The sequence below is a fragment of the Thamnophis sirtalis genome, unplaced genomic scaffold, assembly GCF_051295495.1.
Source record: "Thamnophis sirtalis isolate CommonGarterSnake01/CBP01778 unplaced genomic scaffold, rThaSir2_p1.2 scaffold_4, whole genome shotgun sequence".
Lineage (NCBI taxonomy): Eukaryota > Metazoa > Chordata > Lepidosauria > Squamata > Natricidae > Thamnophis > Thamnophis sirtalis.
Window position 1 is genome coordinate 128,014,643 of NW_028261384.1, and position 12,990 is coordinate 128,027,632.

Genomic DNA, 12,990 nt, shown 5'->3' on the forward strand with positions numbered 1-12,990 from the left:
TGGCAATTTTCACAAAGGAGGGGATGAATTGCCTGTAGAATTTCGTGAAACCTAGGAAACCTAAAGATCATTGTAATTTTCCATTACTTTTCTTCCATTTAAACTCCAGTTGGAGAAACTAATTATTCTTTTAAATACTAAGGGAAATTTAAAGTTAGAGCTAATTTTAGCAAAGCCTAAGCAGTTCATCAGAATGAAGCTTGATCTATTAAGAAACCTACTAAATAAGTAACAACAAAAGCTGGTATTCATTTTTGGTGTTTTATCAGTTGCTCCTTTCTATTCAAATCAGGCCTCAGAACAATAATGTAGCATTTGGGGGAAAAGATGCAACCCAATAATCCTGCTGCAGAAGCCAAAATGGAGAAGACTTCCACAGCTACCATGTACTTTCCCTTGGTGCTTAAATAGGTGGGGACAAACAACATCCAGACACTGCAAAAAACAAACATGCTGAAAGTTATAAATTTGGCTTCATTAAAGCTATCAGGTAACTTCCTGGCTAGGAAAGCCACAATGAAGCTGATAAAGGTCAAGAATCCCATAAAGCCAAGGACAATATAAAACATGATGGCTGAACCTTCATTACACTCCAGGACAATTTCTCCTGCTATGGAATGCATGTCTGAATCTGGAAATGGGGGAGAAATTGACAGCCACACGCTACAAATGGTGATTTGCACTAGAGAGCAAGACAAGACAATGGTGTTAGCTAGCCTTTTCCCCACCCATTTCCTCATTTTGGAATCAGGCTTGGTGGCCATGAAAGCAAGAATCACTATGGCTGTTTTGCCCAATATGCAAGAAAGGGCTACGGAGAAAAGGATGCCAAAAGTAACTTGTCTCAAGAGACATTTTACTTGGTTAGGCTGACCAATGAAAAGCAAAATGCAAAGGAAAGAGAACAGCAGAACAATGAGAAGAATGTAAGTGAGGGTCCTGTTGTTGGCTTTGACAATGGGAGTGTGCTGATTTTTAATGAAGATCCCCAGCACCACAGTTGATATGAAAGAAAAGAAGAAAGCAACACTGATCAAAATGATTCCCAAGGGTTCTTTGTAAGACAAGAAAGTTGTGAGTTTTTTGATGCAAACGATCTGATCCTTGTTGGGATAACTTTCTTCAGGACATGGGAAGCAGTCATCTGAATCTGGAAGAAGAAACAGTGTTGTCAAGCATATTGAGAGTTAGCACAGTCACCCCCAACTTTCAGAAGCATTGATGTTCAGTACCTGGAATTTCAGAACTGTCACCATACAGAGGGGGAGTTTTAGGATTTGATATCTGTTGTGGCCCAGCATGAGCTGTTAGAACTGCAAACAGACTCCGACAGCAAGGGGCCCTATGAGTTGGCTCTGGAAGATGTGGAGAACCCTGAACAGGGTTCAGACTCTGAGCAGGGACTAGAGAGGCTGGTTGGTCACCAGGAGGTGCCTGAGGCATGGAGCAGTGGTGAAAGCCAAAGGAAACATGCCCATGAAGTCAGGCCCTAGAGCAGTGGTGAAGACATCAGGCCTTTGAGCAGCGACAAGGTTTAGAAGGAATTGGTCCCGGATGCCTGGCAGAGGCGGGCGGATAAATGCCGGCAGCAATTAAGGAGACAAAGAAGATAATTGGACCCAGGTGGTTGTGATTAGGTCCCTCCCAAGAGAGTATATAAGGAGAGACTTTGAGAGGAGGCTGTTTGCGAGATTCCACTAATATACTAATGCTGGAGAAGCTCTCATGTGTATTTCTTATCTTGGAAGTCTGGGTTGCTGCAAAAGTCTTGTCGGTGTGTTAATTTACTGTGAATAAATTGTCTAGCAGTAATCTTGTGTCAGCGTGCCTCACTGTACAGGGGGGGGGGTCAGAACAGATATCTAATTTATTTGTAAGGCCAGGAAAGTTCTAAAACTAAACTGTCTGATATGAAATCCTTTGAAATTACTTTGACATTATTTATTGTCCAAAACAGACCTAAGTCCAATCCCACTTGAAGTCCAATGGTTGAGGAAACTGGTGCCAACTGTTAGTTGATCAGATTATTGTATATGTTATATGGTAATAAACTCACAATGCCTTTGAACTCTATCCTAACTCCTGGTTTCTTGTGTTTGACTATTGTTCTCTCAACCATTCCTATCCCCAAAGTCTGTAGGGGGTAAAGACTCCAGCCTCTAAAACTCAGGTAATGCTTTGAACCTATTGACCATCACAACTAATAGATATCATCATTCTTGTACTGTATAATATTTCTTACCTGTCTGGTTGGCAATTTTTCCTTCTGGACAACGAAGGCATCCGTAACAGCAAAATGGCTCCCCTTCTATTTTGATCTTGCTGTAACCCAAGGAGCAATGAGCATTGCACAAAGAAAGAGGTTGAGTCTGTAAATAAAACAAAGATCATTCTATACAGAATTTAAACATTAGCAATCTAGAGATGACCTTCTTTAAGGAATCTTTACTTCCTTTTTTATTAGAGTTATCAAAATCCTATGCTTTTCTCATCCCTTAAAATATCATTCTGGCATAATGATCATGCAAATGGAACTTTCTCTTATTCATCTGACAGATCTCAAGGGTTAGTGCTAGTTAGCACAGACATAGGAAGGACTATTGACTATACATCAAGAAACATTGCTTTTCATGTAGGCTACTCCAACTGTAGTTTTAAAACTATCAGCAAATATCTCATTCATTAATTTGTCCAACTGTTCAAGCAAGTTATCTGAAGATCAGCTCCAGCATGAGCAGTGAACCACTTCTTAAAAATATGGCCTTAAAAAAAATACCTGGTTGAAAAGGTTGGGCCAGACAATGTTATCTGCTGATAGAGAGAGAAGGCTTTCAAGTGGAGTCGATGGATTTACTTTCCCAACTTTGATCTTATGAAAAGACTGATTTGGGAAGGTGACCCAGTTGATAATATCAAAGCCAGTTGCAACCTTCCCATTCTGGTCAAAGAAAATGTTTTCTCCAGCACTGTTGTTAAATGAGACTTTTCTCAGATAGTGATGAAGCTAAAGGGGAAAACATGACAGTAATTAATAAAAATATGCAAAAATGGTAGACATTGCACACACACACACACACACACACACACACACACACACACACACACACACACACTAGCTGATAACCCAGCATTGCCCATGTATTTGTTTATAGGGGGAAAATGTCTGAACAAAATGTAATTTTTTAAAAAATATATTTTTATTATTTTTACATTTAAAACAATGCAGTACCGCAGATTCGAAGTGACCATACATTCACATTATACACAATTAGTCTTAACCATTAACTATTAGCCTACTTAGTGCATTATCTATCCTTCTGTCCAATCACAATATATACAGTTTGTTCCAGTCTTGTCACCTTGTCTTATACCAATCATAAAATCTTTTCCCGACTCCAAAATATTCTGATTCCCTTTTATTTTTAAGTTCAAGAGTGAGCCTTTCTGCTTCCACACAGGCCAACACTTTTCTGATTTAATCTAGTTCTGATGGTATATTTTCTTTTTTTCCAATACTGCACAAAAGTTATGTGTGCCACAGTTAGTACATGTATAATTAGATATACATTTTTCTTAAACCCCTCCAGTATTATGCCTAGGAGAAACATTTCTGGTTTAAACAAAATTTAAAAAACCTGTTACCATGGCAATTCCACAACACTGCACCATTTAATAGCAATATAGTAAAAGCCATTATAAGGCACAACAGGCTGCATCTTAACAGAACACACTACCCAAGAGGTGTTAGGGTGTCTTACCTCCACAGTAATTTTTTTCCAAAGGGTAAGTTTGGTTGAAATTGCTTGAGGCATTCCAGAGTATCCATACACACACACACACACACACACACACACACACACACACACACACACACACACATGCACGCACACACGCACACACATACACACACACAAAATAGTACATGAATAAATGTGATGATACCTGCCGCCTCCCAGACATCCGGAAACTAGCCCTAGTCAATAAATGAGTCCCAGCCACAAAAACCAACACAGGACCCAGAAGAACACAGGACACCATCACCAATAACCATCACCAAACATCAATTCCATCAACCAATCCAGATGTGACAATACAGCCAACCAATCCGTTTAAAGCAACAAAACCAACATTACACACACACACACACACACACACACACACACACACACACACACACGCCTATATTTATAGAAAAATGGCAGCTCAGATCATGCTTTGCTCACACAAGCATGAAGCCAAAGGCACCAGCCTGAAGATAACAAGTGTGACCTCATCGAAACATCGCCAACATACTGTCAGTCTTATACGGGAAGACCTGAATACCTATACCCATGAAAATCTATGAAAACAAATGTGTGTGTGTGTGTGTGTGTGTGTGTGTGTGTGTATGTATGTATGTATGTATGTATGTATGTATGTATGTATGTATGTATGTATGTATGTATACACAAGAACCGAGACACAGAACAGGACAACGGCATCACCCTCCTCCCTTACATCAAAGGCACCACAGATAAAATCAGCAAAATTCTCCACAAACACAATATCAAGACAGCCTTCAACACTGACGAAAAAATAGTCAACATCTTAAGAAACCCCAAAGACAAAATCCAGCTGGAAAACCAAGGAGTCTATGAAATACCAGGCAAAATCTGCCCTGCAACATACATAGAACAAACTAACAGGAGAATAAATGCACGCATCGCAGAATGAAAGAACCCAGTAAGAAAAAAAGAAAAAACTTCTCCCTTTTCCAGCACCTTAAAGCTACAGGACATGAAATTAATTTTGAAGGAATCAAATTAATCTTCAAACTGAACACTTTAACAAGAGAATAATTATGGAAGCTATCGAAATAGATGAACACCACCACAACATGAATAAACATGATGATACCTCCCACCTACCAGACATCTGGAAACCAGCCCTAGTCAACAAACGAGCCCCACCCACCACCCAGGCTGTTACAACACGAAACAACAATAGACACGCAGCCAGCATCAATCAGCACCAATCTACCAATCATGATACAACCACACAGCCAATCAATCCACTTACTGAAACAAAGCCAGCACTCCACACCCACCCACCAAGATTTATAGAAAGACGGCAGCTTTGATTGAGATATATATATCTCAATCAAAAAATATTAATGTGGTCCCAAAGTATGTTAGCAGTAGCACTAAATCATCAGTTATATCAGCATCAGCCTTTCAGCCTTACTATTGTTTCACAACAATATCATCCTCTTGCCATATAATTTTCATTCTTAGTGCCTGATCCTAGCAACATTTTGCCCTGTTATTTCCTTTTAAAGTTATGCATCCTTCTTTAAACCAAAAATGGCCTTTCAAAATTCTCTACTATATATGTTGAGAGACAAATGGATGCATCACGTGCCTAGATTTCTACAGAGAAAAGAGTGTTTCTCACACCACTTTTAAATATGTTCAGACAGTTATAGTACTAAAGGGAAAGTTCTGTGGGTGACAGAACTGCTTATAATTTAACTAAAGAATGACATAATAGAGGAGACACGATTTTAGAAATACCACTTATAATGCCTTGGTAAGGCCATGATTACCATGATTTTAAAAAGATATTGAGACTTTGGAAAGAGTGCAAAGAAGAGCAACAAAGATGATTAGAGGACTGGAGGCTAAAACATATGAAGAACGGTTGCAGGAACTGGGCATGTCTAGTCTAATGAAACAAAAATCCAACATCTCAAGGGCTTCCACAAAGAAGAGGGACTCAACCTATTCTCCAAAGCACCTGAGGGTCAGACAAGAAGCAATCGGTGGAAACTAATCAAGGAGAGAAGCAATTTTAAACATGAGGAGAAATTTCCTGATAGTGAGAACGATTAATCAGTTGAACAACTTGCATCCAGAAGTTGTGAATGCTCCAACACTGAAAATCTTTAAGAAGATATTGGATAATCATTTCTCTGAAGTGGTGTAGGGTTTCCTGCCTGAGCAGGGGGTTGGACTAGAAGACTTCCAAGGTCCCTTCCAACTCTGTTATTCTATTCTATTCTATTCTATTCTATTCTATTCTATTCTATTCTATTCTATTCTATTCTATTCTATTCTATTCTATTCTATTCTATTCTATTCTATTCTATTCTATTCTATTCTATTCTATTCTATTCTATTCTATTCTAAAGCCCACTTTGATCAGCAGATGACTAAAATGCTGTATTGTTACAGAGCAGAACTGATACCAGTTATCAATACTTTAAAAAAAATCTATATAAAATATGAATATGAAGACTAATCAAAATATCTGGAATTTTGTGTCATTAAAAAAGCAATCTGGGAGGACCATCATTTGATATGAAAAGATGTGGACATTATGATCTATCTAAGCCTTTTCTCAAGCCTCATATTTAAATTGGTTTCTATAAACGTGGACAGCTGTAGAGAGGAAAGCAATATCATCTGCTAGATTAATAAATACGGGAGATTACCTGCCACACTTGAGGATTGAGAAGCTTCCATGTCCCTCTAGCAGACATTGCTCTGTTTTTGGAGTGTGGTGTAAGCATGGCTTGGAGAGCGTATGCCACAGCATAGACTGCATTGTAGATACTGTAGCTTTGCCCAGTCATGCTCAGTTCAAAAACAGAGTCTGGAAGAGTCTTCAGCTTCTCTTCCCCTGTGCATTTTTTCTCCGATTTTGGTTTTAAAGTTGAATTTGAGAAGGAACATCCAAAGGCTTGTTCCCAAAATACCTTTGAAAAATGATCTTCAATTTCTAGAACACTGTTTCTTGCCTGAAAAAAATTATTGAACCCTAATAGTTCTTTTGATGAAACTGCAAAAGAAAGAGCCCCATGGATGATGCCCATACTGCTTTCTCTTTGAAATGGAACTGAAGTGTACTCCATCTGGGCTGGAAAAATCCAAATTTTGTCTTTTTGCTGAACCTGTGTATCCAAATATTCTGAAACAGAGGACATCATTCTGAAAAGAACCATGATCTGGTTTTCACAATACACAACCACAACATTGGACAAACTTGTCATAATGGTTTCATATATGTTAAGAAAGTTGTCCATTTTCTCTTCCAGCTCGCTCGTGAAAACCTCTAGCACAAGCTCTTCAATGTAATCGAAGCAGATTCCTTTTTCGGAAAACAGGATCAGAGCTTCCCGCAGAAATCTTTCACCGATCCCATTTGCTTGACAAATCAACCCAATCCAACTCCACTTAAAATATAGCAGCAACTGGAGGATCCCCAGAATTTGGAGATGTTCATTTGGAAACATCTGATGAAAGAAAGCTGCATGAAACACATTATTGATCACTGGAGCAGAGCCATATGTAAGCTAAAGGGGGGGGGGGGAAGAAAATAGAAAAAGACATAGACATAGACATAAACATAGACATAGGTATTTTAAAAAGTATGTGGGACATGGGATGTGGGGACAACCTTGAGAAGCTGGAGACAGAGTCATAGACTAGCCAACAATCACGTAAAAAAATATCTCAGTCCACAAGTAAATGAGACCTAGAAAGCCTTTTAGAAAGAACCTTTTTAAATACTCTTAAGGGCACATGGTGGCTCAGTGGCTAAGACGCTGAGCATGTCAATCAGAAAGGTCGGCAGTTCAGTGGTTCGAATCCCTAGTACCACATAATGGAGTGTGTTCCGATTACTTGTGTTCTGGGACAATTTTTGCAGTACATATAGTCCTCAACTTACAACCACAATTGAAACTCACATCACTAATGTAGTTGTTAAATCAGCTGCACTGAATTTTATCTACTTTTTTGTTGCACTAAGGTTGTTAAGCAATTCCAATGGAGCCAATGTGTTCTCCTGGTTAAGGCACAAGAATAGAAGCTAGAAGACTGTGACTTCTAGTCTGATCTTAGGCATAAAAGCTGGCTGGATAACTTTCAGCCAACTTATTTCACAGCATTGAAAAATGGGAGGAAAGAGAATTGTGTGAATTCACTACCTCAATTTATTTATAAAAATAAATAAAATTTCATACAACATAGAATATTAGAGCTAGAAGAGGTCTATTAGAGGTCTTCTAGTCCAACCCCTGCTCAAGCAAGAGACCCTATACCATTTCAGACACATGGTTGTCCAGTCTCTTTTTGAAAGCCTCCAATGATGAAGCACTCACAACTTCTGAGGGAAAGCTATTCCATTGGTTGATTGTTGTCTCCATTAAGAATTTTTTCCTCAGTTCTAGCTTGCTTCTCTCTTGCTTAGTCTCCATCCATTATTACTTGTTTCACTTTGTCAATCAGAAAGACCAGCAGTTCAATGGTTTGAATCCCTAGAGCCTCATAATGGAATGAGCTCCTGTTATTTGTCCCTTCTTCTTCCAACCTAGCAGTTTGAAAGCATGTAAAAAGTGCAAGTAGAAAAATAGGAACAACCTTTGGTGGGAAGGTAACAATGTTCCGAGTCTCACCTTTTGGCATTTTGGAAAATAGTTTGATGCCTCATCTTTGTAGGAGTCCCTCAAATATTGGAACATTGCTATTATGACTCCCCTAGTCCTTCTTTTCATTAGAGCAAACATACTGAATTCCTGTAACCATTCTTTTTATGTTTTAGCCTCCAATTGCCTAATCATCTTATCTGTACTCTTTCAGGGTTTCAACATCTTTTTTTATATTGTGTTGACCAGAACTGGATGCAGTATTCCAAGTGTGGCCTTACTAAGGCTTTGTAAAGCAGTACTAAAACTTCATGTGAACTTGATTCTATCCCTCTATTAATGCAGCCTAGGATTTCATTTGCTTTAAAGAGGAAGTCACATATCAATATGATTTTTTTTCTTGAGCAGTGATTACCTGTGGAATCTTGTAAATGCTCAGGATGTCTTCCATAACCTCACTGATAAAAGAATTGGGTCCCGCAATAATACAAACTGAATTTTGGTCAATGCTGCATTTATAGTTGGGAACAAATCTGCCTTCTGAAGAAAGAAGCTCCATAGAGGCAAGGTAGGTCCATGTTGCCATGAAATAACTGTTAGATAGCCCAAAACCCAGAGTGATATTTGGCAAGATCTGAGGAGTTTCATTGATCTCCTTTGTAGCAAAGATCAAGGATAGGATATGCTGGTAGTTCTGTAGAAACATACTTCAAGGGAGGTTAATGACCTTGTCACACACTTGCATTTCCAAGCAGAGAATTTTTTTTACATTTCAAATTAAAAATCATTGTTAACAACAAGGTCAAAAATTAGACTGCATCCCACCCTTCAAGAAAAACAGTATAGAAAATATTTGTCTTCGCTATTCCCTAAATTAAAAACTCATTTTGTTTTACATGGATTGGGTAAGTCATCAAATTTGCAGATGACACCAAGCTGACAGGAATAGCCAATGCTCCAGAAGACAGGCTTAAGAAAGATCTTCACAGACTTGAATATTGTGCATTATCTAACAAAATGAAATTCAATGGTGAAAAAAGTAAGATTATACATTTAGGCAAGAAAAACAAAATGCATAGGTACCATATATATGGTAGTAGTATGTAAGAGTAATAAATGTGAGAAGGATCTTGGAGTCCTAGTGGACAACCATTTAAATATGAGCCATCAGTGTGCAGCAGCTGCCAAAAAAGCCAACATGGTTCTAGACTACATAGGGATAGAATCATGATCACGTAAAGTGTTGATACCATTTTATAATGCCATGGTAAGGCCATACTTGGAATACTGCATTCAGTTTTGATCACCACAATGTAAAAAAAAAGATATGGAGACTCTAGAAAAGGTGCAGAGAAGAGCAACAAAGATGATTAGGGCACTGGAGGCGAAAACATATAAAGAACAGTTGGAGAAACTGAGTATGTCTATTTGATGAAAAGAAGGACTAGGGGAGACATGATAGCAGTGTTCTGATATCTCAGGGGTTGCCACAAAGAAGAGGGAGTCAAGCTATTCTCCAAAGCACCTGAGGGTAGGACAAGAAGCAATGGGTGGAAACTAATCAAGGAGAGAAGCAACTTAGAACTAAGCAGAAATTTCCAGACAGAATAATTAATTAGTGAAATGACTTGCCTCCAGAAGTTGCGAATGCCCCAACACTGGATGTTTTTAAGAAGATGTTGGATATCCATTTGTCAGAAGTAATGTAGGGTTTCCTGCCTAAGCAGCGGGTTGGACTAGAAGAAATTCAAGATCCCTTCCAACTCTGTTATTATAATTCTAGTATCCTGAACCATATTTGAAAAAAGCAATATATAATACATTTTCAGCTCTTAGGGAATCATATTTTTGATAAAAACTGTATTTGGTTAATGAAAACATATATATGTTTTCTATGTGATCACATTTAAAAATTCCACCTTCCTTTCCATCATTTCTTCCTATTTGACTTCTTTCTCCCCTCTCTACTGCAGTGTAATTAAACTCCTTTCTCAACATAACAATAATGTCATGCAAGAATTCATAATTTAATTTATAAGAAAGTATATAGGATTCTCAAGTATCTAGGACTGATTCAAGTATTCCCCTAGAAGCAAATTGTTTGCCATCTGTTCTTTGTTTACAGTCATTACATAAAGTAATCCTCTTTATCTCTCACCTCTAAAACAATTATCCCTCTTTTCTGGATCCCTCTATAAAGAATTATTCTACATCATTCTTCTGGGTCATCTCAGGACCCTATTCTATATATCTGAAGAAATGAGTTATAGACTTGAAAAGTACATGGGATAATAGTGTAATTAGATTTTATGTTGTCATAAACCATTATAAGGATTATCCTTCACAACTGAAGATAGGCTTGGCTTGGTTTCTAACAGAACAGAAGATAATACAGAATTGGAAGGGATCTTGATGGTCTTCTAGTCCAACTCGCTGCTCAAGCAAATGGCTATCCAGTCTCTTCTTAAAAGCCTCCAGTGATGGAACACCCATAACTTCTGAAGGCAAGGCCTAGTTAATTATTCTTAAGGTTAGGAAATTTCTCCTTAGTTCTAGATTGCTTCTCTCCTTGATTAGTTTCCATCAATTGTTTCTTGCCTTGCATGCTGGTGTTTTGGAAAATAGTTTGACCCCCCTCTTCTTTCTGGGAGTCCCTCAAACATTAGAACACTGCTATCATGTCACCCCAATCCTATTTTTCACTAGACTAGACAAACTCATTTCCTGCAGTTGTTCTTCATATGGTTTAGCCTCCAGCCCCCTAATCATCTTTGTTACTCTTATTTATATTCTTTCCAGAGAATCAACATCTTTTTAATAATATGATGACGCAAACCAGATGCTGTTACATCTGTTACCTCAACTTCTTTAATTCACTGAGGAATTCAAGCAGACTCAATGAAGAAAAAAAGTGACGTGGAACCATAGTATTTACATAATGGAAACAGTAGAAATGCATAGACTAGTGTATTTCATTTCCCAACTGAAAATTTTAAATGTATCTCTGAAATTTCTGTTTAGGACGGGATCTTATCTGTTACAGGTATAAAGTACTAGGTTGGAAGTGGTCTGTCATGGAAATGTTTGGGCAGAAGCATTTGGAAATTAGGAAGCAGAGGTTGGATAAAATTCAGATATCTTTTAAGCAACACCTAAGCAAGTACAGTTTTACAAAATTTATGAAGGTGAAACAAAGTGGAAAACCTTGTTATTAACCAGGTATCATGACGTATGTAAGAATTATCCAAGCAGAGGAAGGATAATTGAAAGAGATGAAATTTAAATTTCAATCATTTCAGACACATTGACCCATTGTCAGCTGAGTGCTGGTATAAGTAAGAATAATAGCTACATACACAGGATCATCAAGAAAGTCTTCAGATGGAATTGTTTTGAAGGTAATCAGGTTGGACATTATGTAAATCAGATATATAATGCCACCAATGATGAGATCACCTGAATGATAAGACTTGTATTTAATACTAAGGCTGCTGATGGAGCATTTAGCATCATAGCATGTGAATTGTGAAAGCCATATTATCACCCATAGCTTGAAGAGTAACATAGCAGATCACGTTGCTATGGCTGTTTCTCTTGAGCTGAACCCAAAAATGTATAGCAAAAACAGCATCATTTTTCTGACTTTATGTTTAAATATGTTTAGGAAAAGGGAACTATTAATAACATCAGTCCGTCTTGGTTGGGCTCCTGTTTTTGCTTTGCTGTTTGGAACCCTCTAGGGTCCAAAGGAATAAAATTAAACATGGTAAATTATAGGGCATAACACCGCTTGCTCAGCTGTTTGTGATATTGCAAAAGAAGATAGGTGATATTACCTTGGTGTAAAAGATTTGTAGCTCTCTGTGTAGCAGCAAGAAAAATCAACAACAGATTGCAATCAAAGGCAAAGAAGAGCAAATGAATAAGATAATGAGGGACAAAGAACAAGTTTACTAGCTCTGTACTGGTACAGACAGCATGACATCATAATCAATTAAAACTTTATATATTAATAAATCTGTCATATGCAATTACTGATACTTTTCCAATAGTTTATTCTTCTTCTCTGGCCAACCATCTTTTAAATAATGATCATATAATGGGTTCATTTCAGAGGTGGGCTACTACAGTTCAGACTGGTTCAACCGAGAAGATAGTAATTTGGGTGCCCAAGCCTCTGAACTGGTTCTGTTGGTGGTGCCGTAGGCACCACCATCTTGTTTTTTCTTCTGCGCATGCACAGAAGCAATTTTTCACTACTGCACATGCAATAGTGATGGGAACGCCAACGATGGCCCTCATGGGTGCCATTTTTGGCTGCGATAGTGTCCTGCAACCATCTTCCAGCAAAAAGGTTTGCAGCCATCCTGAGCTCCATTTTCACGGGAAGAAGCACTGCAGGCCAGTCCTTTGCTGTTTCCAGGGTGGCCCCATGGGCCAGATTTAAGTACCCCGTGGGACAGATCCAATCCCTGGGCCTTGAGTTTAACACCCTGGTCTTTACCATCTATTAATGTATTCTGACTGAAAAAGATCCACCTAGGCTGACCTGACAGTGAATCTATACTATTTACTCAATAATC

The 12,990-nt window shown here is 38.2% G+C and overlaps 1 protein-coding gene across 1 annotated transcript; it reads right to left on the reverse strand.

The window, feature by feature from the left end:
- Positions 1 to 184: 184 nt before the first annotated feature.
- Positions 185 to 11,972, reverse strand: LOC148046496 (vomeronasal type-2 receptor 26-like). The gene is made up of 6 exons (XM_087714784.1): positions 11,764 to 11,972; positions 8,823 to 9,000; positions 6,473 to 7,333; positions 2,777 to 3,004; positions 2,243 to 2,369; positions 185 to 1,150 (listed from the first exon to the last, which is right to left on the reverse strand). The coding sequence occupies exons 1-6, from the start codon at positions 11,970 to 11,972 to the stop codon at positions 249 to 251; spliced, it is 2,505 nt and encodes an 834-aa protein (XP_087570910.1). The 3' UTR covers positions 185 to 248.
- Between the last annotated feature and the right edge of the window lie 1,018 nt (positions 11,973 to 12,990).